At 50.6% G+C, this 15,189-nt stretch overlaps 6 protein-coding genes across 6 annotated transcripts; 4 read left to right on the top strand and 2 right to left on the bottom strand.

Moving 5' to 3' along the window:
• Positions 1-121: 121 nt before the first annotated feature.
• Positions 122-1,189, bottom strand: ASPACDRAFT_46770 (uncharacterized protein; the record flags this gene model as incomplete). The annotated part of the gene is made up of 4 exons (XM_020201839.1): positions 122-281; positions 342-409; positions 590-863; positions 957-1,189. 4 exons carry the CDS (start codon positions 1,187-1,189, stop codon positions 122-124), a joined length of 735 nt encoding a protein of 244 aa, XP_020052940.1.
• Positions 1,190-3,535: 2,346 nt separating this feature from the next.
• On the top strand, positions 3,536-4,283 carry ASPACDRAFT_81263 (uncharacterized protein). Its single transcript, XM_020205836.1, has one exon. The coding sequence runs from the start codon at positions 3,578-3,580 to the stop codon at positions 4,085-4,087; it is 510 nt and encodes a 169-aa protein (XP_020052939.1). The 5' UTR covers positions 3,536-3,577; the 3' UTR covers positions 4,088-4,283.
• Positions 4,284-5,242: 959 nt separating this feature from the next.
• On the top strand, positions 5,243-6,051 carry ASPACDRAFT_54471 (uncharacterized protein; the record flags this gene model as incomplete). Its single annotated transcript, XM_020202887.1, has 3 exons — positions 5,243-5,372; positions 5,402-5,763; positions 5,809-6,051. 3 exons carry the CDS (start codon positions 5,243-5,245, stop codon positions 6,049-6,051), a joined length of 735 nt encoding a protein of 244 aa, XP_020052938.1.
• Positions 6,052-7,352: 1,301 nt separating this feature from the next.
• On the top strand, positions 7,353-9,355 carry ASPACDRAFT_54470 (uncharacterized protein; the record flags this gene model as incomplete). Its single annotated transcript, XM_020202886.1, has 5 exons — positions 7,353-7,458; positions 7,513-8,107; positions 8,159-8,275; positions 8,418-9,009; positions 9,077-9,355. 5 exons carry the CDS (start codon positions 7,353-7,355, stop codon positions 9,353-9,355), a joined length of 1,689 nt encoding a protein of 562 aa, XP_020052937.1.
• Positions 9,356-9,546: 191 nt separating this feature from the next.
• Positions 9,547-11,118, top strand: ASPACDRAFT_54469 (uncharacterized protein; the record flags this gene model as incomplete). The annotated part of the gene is made up of 3 exons (XM_020202885.1): positions 9,547-10,273; positions 10,318-10,961; positions 11,011-11,118. The coding sequence occupies 3 exons, from the start codon at positions 9,547-9,549 to the stop codon at positions 11,116-11,118; spliced, it is 1,479 nt and encodes a 492-aa protein (XP_020052936.1).
• Positions 11,119-11,648: 530 nt separating this feature from the next.
• ASPACDRAFT_54468 (uncharacterized protein) lies at positions 11,649-12,956 on the bottom strand (the record flags this gene model as incomplete). Its single annotated transcript, XM_020202884.1, has 2 exons — positions 11,649-12,506; positions 12,570-12,956. 2 exons carry the CDS (start codon positions 12,954-12,956, stop codon positions 11,649-11,651), a joined length of 1,245 nt encoding a protein of 414 aa, XP_020052935.1.
• Positions 12,957-15,189: the final 2,233 nt, after the last annotated feature.

The following is a 15,189-nucleotide window of genomic DNA, read 5'->3' as shown; positions in this document are numbered from 1 at the left end:
CTCAGGTTGCTATCTAGAATCATCGAGCATCATCTAAAACCATGTCTGCTCTAATGTATACAGTATATGCCATTCGACGGTCAAACTTATCATCCATCCACCGATACGAAATGAGTCGGAACTAGTATACAGCCGGACCTGATCGATTTAACGCGGCGATGGCCTGCTCGATCGTGATGACGTCGATAGGATTGCCTGGCAGAATGCCCTGCAGGATTGTCTGCTGAATCTGGGACGCGTAGGTCGAGGGAGTCTCGATGGTATTGTTCGAAATAACATATCTAGAGCGGAGGCGATCAGCCACCTTATCGTCACCCGACGCGGAACGCAAGCGGACTTACACCTTGTAATTGAGATCAAAGAGACGAAGAGCGGTGTTCAACACCACCCCCGACGTGCGAATCCCAGACTAGAAAATCGGACCAACGCGTTAGTTCTACCCGATCAAATCAACAAATCAAAACAGAAAGATCATGGTCGATCCGGCACCACAAGCACTAATGAAGCACTAGCCGGAGCGCTAAAATAGGGAAGGTCCACCTCTCCGATCGATTTCCTTTCGAGACTAGAGGAAACCGGAATCACTCACCAAAATCACCGTGTCGATCTTCTGGCTCGCGAGGATCTCCTCTAGCGAATTGCCTGCACCGGCGTAGTACCGCATCTTCTGCAACACCACGTCCCAGTCATCTAGAGGCCGGAAAGCAGGGTAGATCTGTCCCTCGGGGCTCGACTCAGTGATGTTGCCGAGCAGGGACACAGCCTCTGCAAAAGGGTCGTTGGCGCTGATTTCGGGTCGCTGCGTGTTGGCGAAGTAGATCCGAGTGAAGATGCTCAAGGGTGGAGGCGACTGCTTGTGAACGCTGCTGGCTGTCAGCTCTGCCTACACACTGCACAGTGCTCGTCGTGGCTTCTCTCAGCACCCGAGATAGTCCATAAATGAAAGTACAACTCACGCGTCAATCCACCGCGCCGTGTTATTGATCCAGCTCGCCCCCGCGGTAGTAGTGTTCACATACGAGACCACAATATCGATCAGGTCGAGATTCAACACCGCGTAATTTTCTCCGAACGAGAGTGAGTCCCCGCTGACGGTCGAAGGGATGTTCCATGAGTAACCGGGACTGGTTGTGGCCGTGAAGGCTCCTGCCGCGAAGAGGGCCAGAGAGGTGAGCGTGTGTTTGAGCATGATTGTTGCGATTGAACGGCGGTCCGAGTGCAATGAGCGGGAAGGATTTCAGGTCAACACAAAATAAGTGACCGAATGCGCATCGAGGGGTATTTAGCTGGACAGTTCGCTGGGCTTTTTCTACGCATCATGTTCCCGACTTTCTCCACCTTGCTCACATCATTCAATACTATTTCCTGACAAGCATTAGTGGGTATTGTTGGTTCCAATCGGGGGAACCACATGGGCTCGAGGCGTTCGTGCGGAGGGGACTAAGTTTCGGAGCGATCCCAATCGATACGAGCTGAAGAATGGAGCAGATGGGGTTGGTCACCGCTCTTTCATGGGGATTCTGGCTCACATAGTCGGTGAGATTGTCGCATTCGCAGTGCTAACGCTTAAGCCCGAGTTATTCGTGCCTCGGAGGTCTGTCGCCATTGTGCTGGATGGGATATGGTAGGGTATTGCAGATCATCGCGGCGGGTGGGACTGGAAAATGCTTAGCGTTTTGTGACCAAGTCCAAGCCAGCCAGCCGCCTTCGACCGACAGCCTCGGACATTGCATGTCTGGACGGAGAAATTGCGCTCGAATAGTTTGACTCAAGTGAGATGGCCATGTGGTCAACCGTGTCTGTATGACGTCTCATTTTGACACATGCAGTGGCCGGATAAGCCTTGTACGTTGCCCATGAGCATCCATGAATGTCCAGGGAGCTTAGCTCTCGCAGTGCATGACTGCCATTGACAGCTGCTCCGGTGGCAGACATTCTCCGTGTAATAAGAGCAATTTCTCTTGAGGAGAATTGGCCGAGCCTTTGTCGCTGAATGGGTATCCTGTCGTCCACTTAGTCCTACCTTTACTATTGGAGGCTTTATGCTCCCCTGTGGCGAAAAGCTTGAATAAATTGCTGGGTTCCTGTGTTATGTGTAGCAGGGAAGTGGCTTGAGTGAACGAAACCAGAAATTTGATGCAGCAGAAAACACACAGAATTTCATTGCTATTCTAAACAATCAATTACTAAGGTCGACGTTGATACACTTCAAATAACTCGACTAACACAAACAATGTGACAAGAGCTGCCAAGGTGTCCCATGAATGTCGGACCATGGAAAGATGCATCCATGCTGCATCGGTCTGAATAAACTTTACCCGGCCTCTCCACTTAAGCCTTGGATCGACCTTTCATCGACCCCGTCTTCAATCCTTAACCGCCAGACCCGCTCTCATCTCTCACACCACACCACTATTCAAAGACAGATCAACGAATCTATTTAAAGCCAGACAAAGTCACAACTCCATGGTGGCTATGTCCCGTCGATATCAATAGCCAAAAGGCAAAGGATACGCCGGGCTATGCCAGGCTATACCTCTTGGCAGATGCTAAGCGAAGGCAATGTCCGGGTCTGTCGCCTCACCCAACAACTACAGATCCTAGACTAGGGGATCTGGGAAAAGTCATATCCTCGATATCTTGGCAAAGAAGAAAAGCTTTGATGCCAAGGAGCCCGGCTCGCTATTCCTTCCTGTTTGTGAGGTGGCTTCTGCTGTTGAACAGGCCGTAACCTGTTGGAGTAGTGTGCCATGCATGGCGGAGTCTTCCGACGGATAATGAGCGTCAATGGCACATTCTCGTTGATCGAGAAGAGCCTGTTTGTCGACAAATTGCTTGGACATCGTTCCTGCATTTCAGGCTGCAGACCCTACGGTGTAGATCAGGACGCTGGCGCCCTCGAAGCCTTGTACATGTTCCCGAATGAGGCTACGCCTGACCGGTCGCTATATGCCCTGTCCCTGCATGCTCAACTAGCTAATAGAATAAGGGCAAGATAGTTGTCAATGCTCATCGATCGAAGCAAACGACGCGTCATCTGAAACCTGCGTATCTGCTAATACCACTATAAGTGCCCCAAGGATATGAAGTAGCTTCGGCACAGCCATCATACAGCCTATAGTCCTCGACTGAACAACCAGCCAACTGCATTGAGACGGGATCGGCTGGAATCGCCGACCCATAATTAGCAGAAATGGATACACCCTGGCGGCCACTGGTCCCTTGGACCAGACGGCGGGTCTCCCAGTGGAGTATAGGCAGGCATGTGTGTCCATCAGGGGGCCAGTCGTAGCGGTCAGCCCCCTCCCTGCCAGTAATCTTCCGCTTAGCCATCAATCCATGGCTAAGGATTCTACAGCAGTCCCTGGTCTGGAATTCAGGCAGCTGCATAGAGCCCTCTCCTCCTTATAAGTACCCTGCGCAACACTGAATAACCCTGACCAGACCACTCCACAATCGTTCAACCAACTGATTCATTCAATTCAAACACGCGTTCATTCTATACCTACCTACCTGAGAGTCCAATCATCATTTCACAAGACAACAATCGACACTCCCATTCATTCATTCAAGGAAAATGTCTCTCACAACCACCGCCACCACAACCGCGGCCTCCGCCACCTCGACCTGCCACCAGCAGCTCTACGAGATCCCCATCAAGGACGCCGCCTGCGCCATGCCCAGCACCGGCAACAACTCCGCCATCATGAGCAGCTGCTGCGGCGCCGCCGACGTCGTCTCCTACAGCAGCTGCGACTACTACTGTCTCGCCCAGGACCAGACCGTCCACACCCTGGCCGAGTGCCTCATCAAGGCCTCCGAGGCCGGCGAGGTCTGGTGCAACACCGGCGCCAACGCGACCGCCACGGGCACCGTCCCGGCCACCGGGGCCGGGACCATCGTGGCGACGGCGTCGGCGACGTCGTCTTCCTCCACGAAGAAGGGGAAGAGCTCCGGGACCGCGACGGGGTCGAGTGCGTCGAGCAGCTCGACTAGTGGGGGGAATGTGGCTGTTGGTGTGAGTAAGAAGGCCGTGGGAGTGATTGCGTTGTTGGTTGCTGGGGTTGTTGGGGGTGGACTGTTGTAAGGAGGGAGTTGCTTGGGTAGATGAGGTGGTATATTATTTGAAGATGGGGAGAGGTTGATTTGATGATGCGGATGGGGTGGCGGATAACAGGGAGGTTGGGCATGATGGTATTCTTTGTGTTGCTGTATTGTACAGTTCGTTCCTATAAGAGGTTGTGCGAGCAATCAATAATTGCAGCCACAGGAGGTCAATTGAGAACTTGGGGTTCCAGAATTTGAGAAATGGTAGATTAACATTCACATCTCTCGAACTTAAGATAATGGCACAAGTACCTCAAATCTTGCATGCGAGAAGATACGCATGATGACTTTATAGTTTCCTGCTTGTGCGCAATTGGGCCCTCATGTTGTCCGGACAAAGAAGAAACCATGAACACGGCGTATAGAAGACGAGCCAATGACTGCGATGAATTAGGCTTCAATTCAAGTTCCATTCTTGACACACCATCGTCGTTCTTAAGTCGCCTGGAGAGCGATCACTGGCTTGAACCACGAATACAGTGGGCTGATCTAACCTCTATGCACCAAGTAACTAGATGTCATTTGTAGACAGTAACTAATTTATAGTATACGGCTATTGTTCGCAGGCAAGCAAGGGCCAAGGACGTAAGCAGAATAGGTCTTCTTGATCGCGGCTAACTAGGAAATCAGATATAACTTTTGTGTGACTTCTCTGATAGCGATTGACCCCAAATCTAGGCACAGACCTTATGGACCTACTCGAGATCTTCGAGCCTGGGCGGCGTGCTCTGCTGTCTCCCGCCTGTGCTGCAAGGTGGGGCGACTGAGCCCTACAGATTTTGGTGCTATAAGAAACAGATAACTTGAGGAGGGAGAGTGATTTTGTATCCTTAGTATAACGACGATGATCAACTACATTAGAGGATAAAATGTGCGGGACACTCCGTACCGGCCCGAAAATAAAAGCCATGGTCTGGTAAAATCACGTGTAAGGGGCCCAGCCTGAAAACATCCAAGGCTCCCAGAAGGATCTCAGACTTGTACCCGCGGTTACTGCTGTATATGTTTTAGACACAACGAGGCCTTCTCAGATCCTTATATTCCACAGTCGGATTTTTTTTGCAGATCACGTACTGCAAGACTTCCCGGATGCACTCATAATGTCCTCGAGTCAAAAAGGGTCTCCCTCTTCGCCATGCGCCATTCGTTGGGCGCATCCAACACAGTCAATGACAGCAAAATCTACCGGTGTTTGACACTTTTGGCGATCAAAAGCTTCAAGTGCTTTAGACCTCGAGAGGGAAATGTTCTCATGTTAACGAATAGTATATGTGTCAAGTACGGTCGGCTAAAGCATCAGCAATGCGATTCATCTCGCAAAATACATCCATCCCGGTTCCAAAGATCTTCTGCGCATTCACACGTTCCGGGGTGACTTACATTGTGATGAAAAGGATCAAAGGCGATATTATTGGCAACGGCTGGGTAAGACGAAGTGAGGAATCAAAAGCCAAGCTTCTCTCAGCTCTAGCAAAAACGATTCGTGAGATGCGGGATCTCCGGCCCCCCGAAGGCATGGGGGTTGCTTCAGTTGATGGTGGATCGTTACATGACTGCCGTATATCAGGCCCTTCTTTGGATTTTGGGCCTTTTGCCACAATTCAGGACTTTCATCGTCATCTACGAATGGGATTGGAGTTTAACTCTAAACTTCACGTCGATGCCCAGGAACTTATCAAACAACAGCAAAGCAAATCTTAGCCGTTGACCTTTACTCATGGTGACCTCAGCAGCCTTAATATTCTTGTTCGCGAAGACGATATCGTTGGCATCATTGACTGGGAGACTGCTGGTTGGCATCCGTCATATTGGGAATACACTTCTGCCGACCAGGTCAACCCCCAGAACTCCTTTTGGGTCCATGAGATTGACAAATTCCTGGAGGCAATGCCTGAAGAACTGGCTATGGAACGACTCCGTCAGAAATGGTTTGGAGACGTCTAGAGTCATCTTGGATCGTGCGTTATGCAATGATCTTCTTTTCCCCTCCATCAAGTCATAGGTTGGAGCCTTCCGCATGTTAAACTCGCCCTGGCCATCAAAACGGTGCTGGTCTTTCTTCAGCTGACAATACCTCATTGCCTCATTGCGCACCTTCAGCCAGTCCACAGCGCTTGTGCCTAAAGCCTTGGGGTCGAGTTTAAGCGTTTCCAAAGCCTCCTTTACCCGAAACACAATTCCAACCTGGTTGACCCTGCCGGCTAGGATTATGCCGCAGGATCTCTCTTCAGACGGTTGCCATCCGCCACCTTGCCTACCATGATACGCACAAGTAACATGCTGGTAGGAGTAAGCTCACACGGGCGCTCCTCGAATAGCCATTCAGACCCCCCCACCCGCACCCACTCTCTCCTTTGCATGGTAACGAAGACCCGTGCCATCATCTTTTTCCACCTTTGGCCCCACAAGCAAAGCCCAGTGATATCTAGCTTGGACAGAACATATGAATGGAGATACGTACGAGATTGAGACTCTGCTTAGTCGACGTCTCAGAAACGGTAATTCGAGTACTTGGTGAAGTGGCTCGGGTACGCCGATGAACACAACATGTGGTATAAAAAAAAAGATCTGAAGGACGCGAAGCGGTTAGTCGAAGAGTATAATTAACATCATCCTCGACCGACTGGTGGCCTTAATTTAGAAAGGCTGACACGTGTCACGCGCGTTCCAGAACGCGGTCGAGGTTGCTTGAACTTGCGACAGTAACCATTTACTTCGCCGTTACTACACAACATTATAATATACTTTTCTTCTTATACCCGTTCTTTTTTTGCTTTTCTTCAACCGACCATCCCCTCCAATACTACTTACTATTCTCTTCTCGAAGGGGGGGGCGCTGATTTCGGCTCCCTAAAGTGTGTACCTAATGTACTGTAAGTTGGCGATAAATCGTGTAGTAGGTCGAGTACAATCTCCCTCCCTGGCAGATACTTTATCCGTCTATGGAATTTAATCTTGCAATGGAGATCTCTGAACTGGACACAACCACGAACTTGGTCGAATTCTGACCTATATTTTATCAATTCATAAGCGAATCATAAGTGCTGGGTAAGTCGTTCAAGACGAAGTAAGTCTGTAGACATTGTATCTCACCCGTTAGCTTGAACCTCTCTCTTTCACCGCCTGTCCCGCCGTGGTGTATATCCCCTCGGTTGTAACCCATTGTTTCCTCCTGCGGTTCAGTTCATCCCTTCACCTATCCACCCTTCGAGGACAGCTCCCTCTATGGCACTTAAAGCTCCGCTATGTCGATGGACACCGGCGACTCGGGACTTCGATTGGCTGCTAGCAATTTGAACCAGCATAGGAATATTTTAAGCGCAAATCCATTCGATAACAGTGATGAATCAAGTAGTGACAGCGACGTGACTTGGTCCCCAGGTGACGGCGTCTGCCCGACAGCAGCACATTTCAATCATTGCTGCCAGTCAAAGATCAACGACTGGCAAAACGCCGCATCTACACGCCTAGAAGGCACAGAGTCTCTCCATTCCTACATAACAGCTTTCTTAGACCTCCTCAAAGATGTCCCTTCGTTCTATGCCTGTCCCCCAGGGGCTGTTCAACTGTCAGGAAGAGCAAGATCTTTCCTTGTTCTGAAGTCTTCTCTGCAAATGAGAACGACAGAAGACTCGAACTGCGAGCAAGATCACAAGTTCATCGATTATCTCCAGTGCTTCGGAAGCCCCGCACCTGTATTTTATAGGACGAAAGCTGAGACCCAACCAGAAGTATCTATTCCTACTTGTGCCAAGCCTCTTCGCGCTGGGTATCTTACAAGCATTGTTCTGGCCTGGTCATACATCATCCCCTGCCGTTGGGTGGAGATATTACAAAGGGCAGGTGAGAACAGCCAAATCCTGCATGATCAAGGCATGCAGATGGAAGAATCCTTCTGGGACATGGTCACGCAGGATTGTTGGGAAGCTCGAGTTGAAAATCAGAACGGCGCCTTCTATTCGCCATGGATGTTTCGGAGACAAGGGGCCTCACGCAAGCGGTATGTTTGTTGTGTTGATCTTGGTTCTTGTCGGCTAACAAATCTCTGAAGCCGGAACTGGGAGCCTGCCATACCGAATTCTCTTCTTGCATTCCATATTCTTATAGACTTTTGCGTGTCAGAAGGTTTGCAGGGAGAACTGCTCATCGGATTTGTCTCTGTTTTGATGTCAACCTCACGTCACGCACCCTCACCTAAGCTCGCTCCTCCTATAGATATCTCAACTGCTCGCTTACAATCTCTACCGAGACCGCAAGGCAGTGTCATTTATGAACTCTATGGATGCATCGGATAAATGTTTGTCCCTTAGCTCTACACAGGATGCACTGGATTCGTTGCTCTGCAGCGCATTTTTCGATCCATGCGTTCCATGCAATCTCGTTGGGGCTGCGTCTCTGGGAGTGAGAAAGGCTCTCTCACAAATGGACGAAATTGACAACCGGCAGCTGCTACTTGCGATCACCAATATGAACCCTCACTTAAGCCTTTTATGGGCTGCTGCAGTATGCAACGACCAGGCAACTTCGTTCCTGAACCTGGCCCTTCACAGTCTTCCGCCTATATGTCTAGTAGCTGCCTTCTGGACCAACACGACCCAGTCCTTTCTTCAGATAGCGTATAATGCAGGGGACTTAGAAGGTTCTATTGTTCCCAGAGCAAAGGAGTTTCAGACTTCCTATTTTTGCCGACCAAACTTACCAGTGCCCTGGTCGCCTGCACCTCCCTTTGGCACAACAACCGTCGAAAATCTCAGCCTGGAGGTAAGGGCACACCTTGAACATATGCACGTACCTATCTCTTGGAGGAACTATTGGGCATTGGACTCGGGAGAAAGAATTCCGGCAGGCCCGCAGAAAGAATCTACGAGGGTGGAGGCTGACATTTTATGTCATTCCCACTCTGTAAGTGATACTACTAAGTACGTACAGCGGGAGATTCATCACTGGGGAAATAATGCTGACATTCAAGTCTGCCTACTCCGAGCGGCGCCTTGCTGATGAACAATCAGCGGTTGCAACATCGCGCTTATTCAATTGGCATAGAGGTTACGACGACGGCATCTGGCTCGATGATGGTAAAGCGAACATTGAAGGCGTTCGTCGACTTCAGATGCATCCATGGATTATTGACCAGTTCGACGACCAAGGCGATGAGCCAGTTGAGGAACCTATACACCGTGGGGTCTCTGTTGAGCGTATCCTGCGGTGGAAGGATGAGGTCGAAATGCATGCAAATGAGCAACTATAAGTATCTGAGCATCGAGACCTTAAAAGGCAAGACCCATCAATCTTTCGACGCTCTTCAAAAAGCTCTTGGATCGCTGACTGCAGGCCCGGCTCGGATTATAGTCAACTCCGCTGCAGGGGGTACTTATTGGACGTGTTCCTCCCTACCGGAGACTCGTATACTCCTACTGTAGCCCAGGCTGCACCATCTGAATGGACTTCGATGATATCAACCTCACCGCTGTCGACAATTTGAGACTGGATTGGATCAAACTGGCTTCCAAATCAGGGGCCGGAATCTGCGAACTCGCGAATCGCTATCGACAACGGGATGATTGTATGCTACATTCCATGCATTGCGGGTCTTTCAACTTCAGCTTCCGACTTAACTGGGACGATCAGGATGAGGACTGGTTGATTCGATTTCCCCTCCCTGGGAAATCCATGTTTCTGGACGAGAAGGTTCGTAGGGAGGCGTTCGTTATGAATTACATTGCGAAAGAGACCAAGATTCCTGTGCCGCGGGTCATCGCTCATGGCACTAGCGACGAGAATTCAACTGGCCTGGGTCCTTTTATCATAATGACCTGGATTGAGGGCAGGAAAATGTCGGACATACTAAGACAAGACGATCTCTCCGACAAGCATGACGTTCTGGATCCCGCTATCGACCCAGAGACGCTCAAGACTCTGTATGGAGAAATGGCAGAAGTACTGCTGCAGCGCTGGGGACTCGACTTCAGTAAGATTGGCAGCATAAATGAAGACCATCTGGGGAAGACGATTGTTGATGGGCGACCCCTGACTCGGGAGCTGAACGAGTTGATAAGAATTAGTGGATTGAAGGACTGCACACCACAAAGAACCTTCCATACATCTATCGACTACATCGCATCACTCTTAGAACTGCAGTCAACTCATCTCGAACAACAGCGAAACAGTGTGTACGACTCCCAAGACTGCAGGAGAAATATGCCTGCCGAGAATTGATGAAGGCCATCGCTCTGAACTTCATCCCCAAGGACGACTGCGGCCCCTTCAAGCTGTTTTGCGATGATCTCTGCCCCGGGAATGTTCTTGTAGACGACTCACTGCGGATTGTGGGCGTCTTGGACTGGGAATTTACCTACGCGGCGCCTTCTCAATTCGCGGCCAGCATTCCGTGGTGGTTGCTCTTACGCCGGCCACATTCGCTAGTCAACCAAGACGGGCCCGATGTCTTCTTGCAATCCTTTCTCCTGAAAGCAAACATATTCTTGGAAGCACTGGAAGAGCGAGAACGGACTCGGGCATTGACCAAATCAGACGACCGCCTGTCAGTTCGAATGCGCCGGTCCCTCGAAGACAGATCTGCGTGGTTCACGTTGGCATTGCACATGGGAGCTTCCGTAGATCTCATATATTGGGATCTACTCGATGAATATTGCTGGGGCCCGAGATCAAGCATCGCACACAGGGTCCATGCGGTCACCACATTGCCGGAGATGCACAAGCGACGGGAGGATTTCGTGCGCGAGAAAATCCGGCAACTTCGGGCATACTACAAGGAGCTTGGGAGGGATGATGAGGTGGAATATGAGCCAGAGCTACCTCTCGCGCAGGTCGTTGAGGGTGGCCCTGCGCCACAGGTACGACTTCCACCCTTTTCTAGTGTGACGAGTGGACTGATCGTCATAGTCTCAGCAAGCGAGTGGTATCGCAAATGGAGGGCTTCTGGAGGGAGTTCTTGCCGGATTGGCTGTTGGGTTGGGCTTCACGATCTTTGTCAAGTGGTATCGGTCATAGCTACCTAGTATGCACTGATTCATGGGGGCATTGCCATTGCTCAGCCGCGATGTGGTCCAATGGGTAACCTCCATAGAATCTTCGATGGCTGCCGAGATCGCGGTCAGTATGCTCCAATTAGGCAGTACACATTGTATACCTATACAGTTCCGCTGCATCAATCTGCTGCCCTCGGTCCCGTCATAGCAGCCGACAACGCGGTCATCAACACAGAGGCTCGACAGCCGCCTGGGTGCGGTCCCCAGTTCCGCAGTGAACAATCTCGAGCACATGAAAGTCTTCATCTACAATGATCTTGCTGGATCTAGTTTCAAGGAGTTGACGATATACGAGCAGGCTGTGTGCGTAAATACACCGCTGGCTTGAAGAACAAGAAATAAAAGGCCTATGGGCTTGTGGCTAGCATGATGCGAATTGTGTCGATTACTCGCTGCTCAAGTTGGTGGATACGCAGGGAGATTTTGTTCATTGTTGATTCTAAATACATTTTCATCATAGGCGCTGTTGGATCAAGCCTTTGGGTCGTTCTATCATCCGAACAACCGTTCGCGCCAACCCTTCTTCCAAGACCCTCCGAACCGATGGTTCAGACAAGCATGTGGACTGTTAAATCCCTCGGCCTTGCTGTGCCGCTGCCCGTTCCCCCACACACTGATCGGCACCACGCAAAGCCCGCCCATAGGCGTCTCGGGAACGGCTTCACTGGCATCAACGCACAGAGGCTCATGGAGATCATGGAAGGGCGCCCAGGTGACTCTTCTCTCCATCTTGCCAGCAGGAGCTACCAAATCGCCGGTATCCTGATCCATGCCCACAGACTTCTGGACAAACGGATGGGAGCCGGGCAGCGATGCGGAGAGGGCGTCGAGAATCGCGTCCGTGAGAACATCCGGGCCCGTGATCCCCAGGATGGCGTTCTTGTCATAACTGAATCTGTTGAGAAATCCACTGTGCTGACGGTAGTATTGCCGGGTGTGCGACAAGCATCGAACAATGATCTCTCGGAGCAGAGGGCTGAATCGGCGCGGGGCGTACATCGTATACTGGATCAGTCCGTAGCTTCGGGTCCAGCGCCAATAGCTCATGGTTTGTGGGGAGGCATAGGGCTCGTCCAGTTCCACTCCTACCACAAGCGACACGTTGGCTGAGTCTATTGAGGCATCCATTGAAAGTTTGGGTATCGATTGTAGAGCTGGACATTCATTGATGGGTCGCGCTGGGTAGATGTCCATGTCGGCATAGAAGCCCCCGTGGTAGTAGAGAAGAAGGTAGCGGAGAAGGTCGGCTCGGAGGACGTGATAGGGATACGACTCGTAGATCTGGGCAATCTCTGGAACAGCGGAGAACGTTTCGGCGACAAATTTGGATGCCTTCGCATCGCTCATCAACTGAGAGGCATAACTTTAGCTGGATACGATACATATGAACGTGAGGCTTGACGGAGTGCTTACAGTGTACCCCCAGCCAGGGTTTCTCTCCTGAAGATAAGCCGAATCCGGTCCTCGTTGGCTGTCGTCCTTGGCTATCTGCCATATCCTGTCTTCCGCCACATTGTTCCCTCCCTGCTGATCTAGCACAGTGTGTTCTAGCTCCTGCAGAGCGTTGGCGAGCTTTCTCTCATACTCCAGGTCCGGATTGTGTCGAAAGGGGGAGACATATAGGAATCGACCCCCATTTTCGCCTCGACCGTGATCCCTGACCACCTGTTGGTTCGCATAAAGGTCAAGACCAGGAAGGCGAGAACAAAGGAGCCAGACCGCAATGACTAAGGCGAGGAACGTCAATCGGCGCGAAGACACATATGTGAAGAGCAAACTGGTAAATCTTATAAGACCCATCGTGGTGAGACGGGGAAACCCTTCGAGTGACTGCCATGGCTGGTCTTATAACAGGGGTTTTCAGTTCATGGCCCAGCGAATGAAGGATTGAGACGGGGCCAAGCGCCATCCGGCACCAGAAGTATTGCGAGGATGGATCAGGGTCCAAGGTGCGGAGTAGTGGCCTCATAGCCTCACAGGCTCCACGGCCAAGGCGGCCCACTTAGGGCATCTTCAATGCTGGCGATCGACCGACGCTGGAGAAATGCACGTTGCACTGCCAGCCTTGGTTGGTATTGATAGATCGAGAAGCTTAAAGTCTCCAGAAGTAGGCAGTGGTAGGCTGAAACATCTACCTCCATATGGCTTGCACATTCAGTATTGAGGCGTTGGTGTCCATCGGATCATGATGTGACTGTCACCACAGCCAGGCGCCCGTAGTTCGTTATGGCTTGAAAGCACGTCCATGACCTTATTGATTCAGGCAACCCTATTCTTCTTGAAATGGACCTTCGCCGTGTCCAAACAAACCAGATGCCTGTTCTCCGACGGCCGTTGAGTGCAATTTCCAGGGAGGAACTGGACTGGTTCATCGTATCAGTTAGTAACCCACCATACCAAATATAGCACAAGTGGCACAACGGCTTGGCATAGAGTTTCAACTGGAAGCTTGGCTAAGACATACTTCGAATTGATCACCAGAAGAAGCAATTGGTGATTCCTTCAACCAAGTCTGTAACGGAAGCGTCAACTGCTGCCTGTTGACACGAGCAGCGGAGAAAACAGGCCGAAACACAGCCATCGTGGACCCTGACTTCGGCTTCCGGGGGCAGCCTGTGGAGTTTCCCAAAAGAGTAACTCCTCTCAAGCTCCCATGCCAAGCCTTGGACTATCAGATCGAACCAGGTACACGCTGTACAGGACCTACCGTTCCCTATTTACAGAATATCAAGCTCCTGCTAATTCAACCCAAATTATCTACCATCACATCGAATAGACCATGTCTGTGTTTATTTACTTCTGTTCTGGGGCGATGTTGTCAGCTTTACTACTTACGACCGGGACAGCCGAACGGACGCTTCCGCGGCTAGCAAACGCCACCGTGCGGCACGCATAGTATAGCTCGCCTTGCTATATGGGTATTATGAACATGAGACCTATACTTTGCAGACTACTCTAATCCAGCGCTGGAGACTTTTGCTTCGATGCTCTCAATCGAATCCAGATATAGGCACAAGGAAGGGAGGCTCCACCCGAGAGTCGCATTCACCCAAAAGCAAGTCTGCGCAGCCGATGAAAGGTCAGTCCGATCTGGTCTCATATATCCACTAACATGGATGAATCCTACATGGTGAATCATACTTCTAGACGCTGTCGAATAATGTGAATTCTGATCTAGCAGCTATACGTCCAGCGAGTGCAAGTTATTGAGTCGAAACGGAAACTTTTGTGTTGGATTGAATATATAACTCGTGTGAATGGATTGCCGAGGCTCAATAGTTTGTCCAACTCATATGCCTCCACCTCGAAATTACATCACCTCCTTTTCTTCTTCTTCTACCCTTGCGTCTTGCCCATCCGTCCTCCACCATCCAGCCCAAATTCATCAATTTCTCACTGGTAACTTTCTTTTCATCTCCTAGTCTCTAACTTCGGAGTGGGTGTCTCTGAGAACATCGCCAGCTGCGGACGACTATCGACACTGAATTGGAAACTGAAACTCTCTACTCCAAAACCCAGTCAGAAGCCATGATAGGAAGCTATATGGAGGCCCTCACTGGCCCAGTGGAGCCACTGGGACCTGGTCAGACCAGTTCAATGACAGAATAGCACAGACACCAAACGTCAGTGCTAGTCTTGCGTTCTATATCATATTCATTGGCACCTTAATTAGATTTGAGACGATAGAATAAGTCCCAAATTCCACATCCCGAGGAAATGGAGATGGCTTGAGCTATGTTCCATGCATTGTGCCGACCGTGACCTCGAGTCCTACACGATAGTTCGGCGTATCGCACACTTGCTTCAACGCCCCTCCCGGAACCAAAATACTCATTTGAAATAATCTCAGACTGGCAGGGTGTCTGTCAGGTATGCACGGTGCAGCCCAACGAGAAAACTACTCTTCCAATAGGACATACCTGCTTGCGCGGCTTTATTCAGGGGCGCGGGTCATAGCTCGGCACATCTCATTGATTCAGACTCAATAACCAGAGGGAGAGCTACTCTCTCCTCCCTCAGGCACAGAAATCCA

The sequence above is a fragment of the Aspergillus aculeatus genome (assembly GCF_001890905.1).
Source record: "Aspergillus aculeatus ATCC 16872 unplaced genomic scaffold ASPACscaffold_16, whole genome shotgun sequence".
Lineage (NCBI taxonomy): Eukaryota > Fungi > Ascomycota > Eurotiomycetes > Eurotiales > Aspergillaceae > Aspergillus > Aspergillus aculeatus.
The sequence above is the reverse complement of the archived record's forward strand: the minus strand, read 5'-3'. Positions and strand labels throughout refer to the sequence as shown.

Excerpts from the sequence above, each read along its gene's own strand:
- ASPACDRAFT_81263 (XM_020205836.1), top strand. The coding sequence starts at position 3,578 with ATGTCTCTCACAACCACCGCCACCACAACCGCGGCCTCCGCCACCTCG.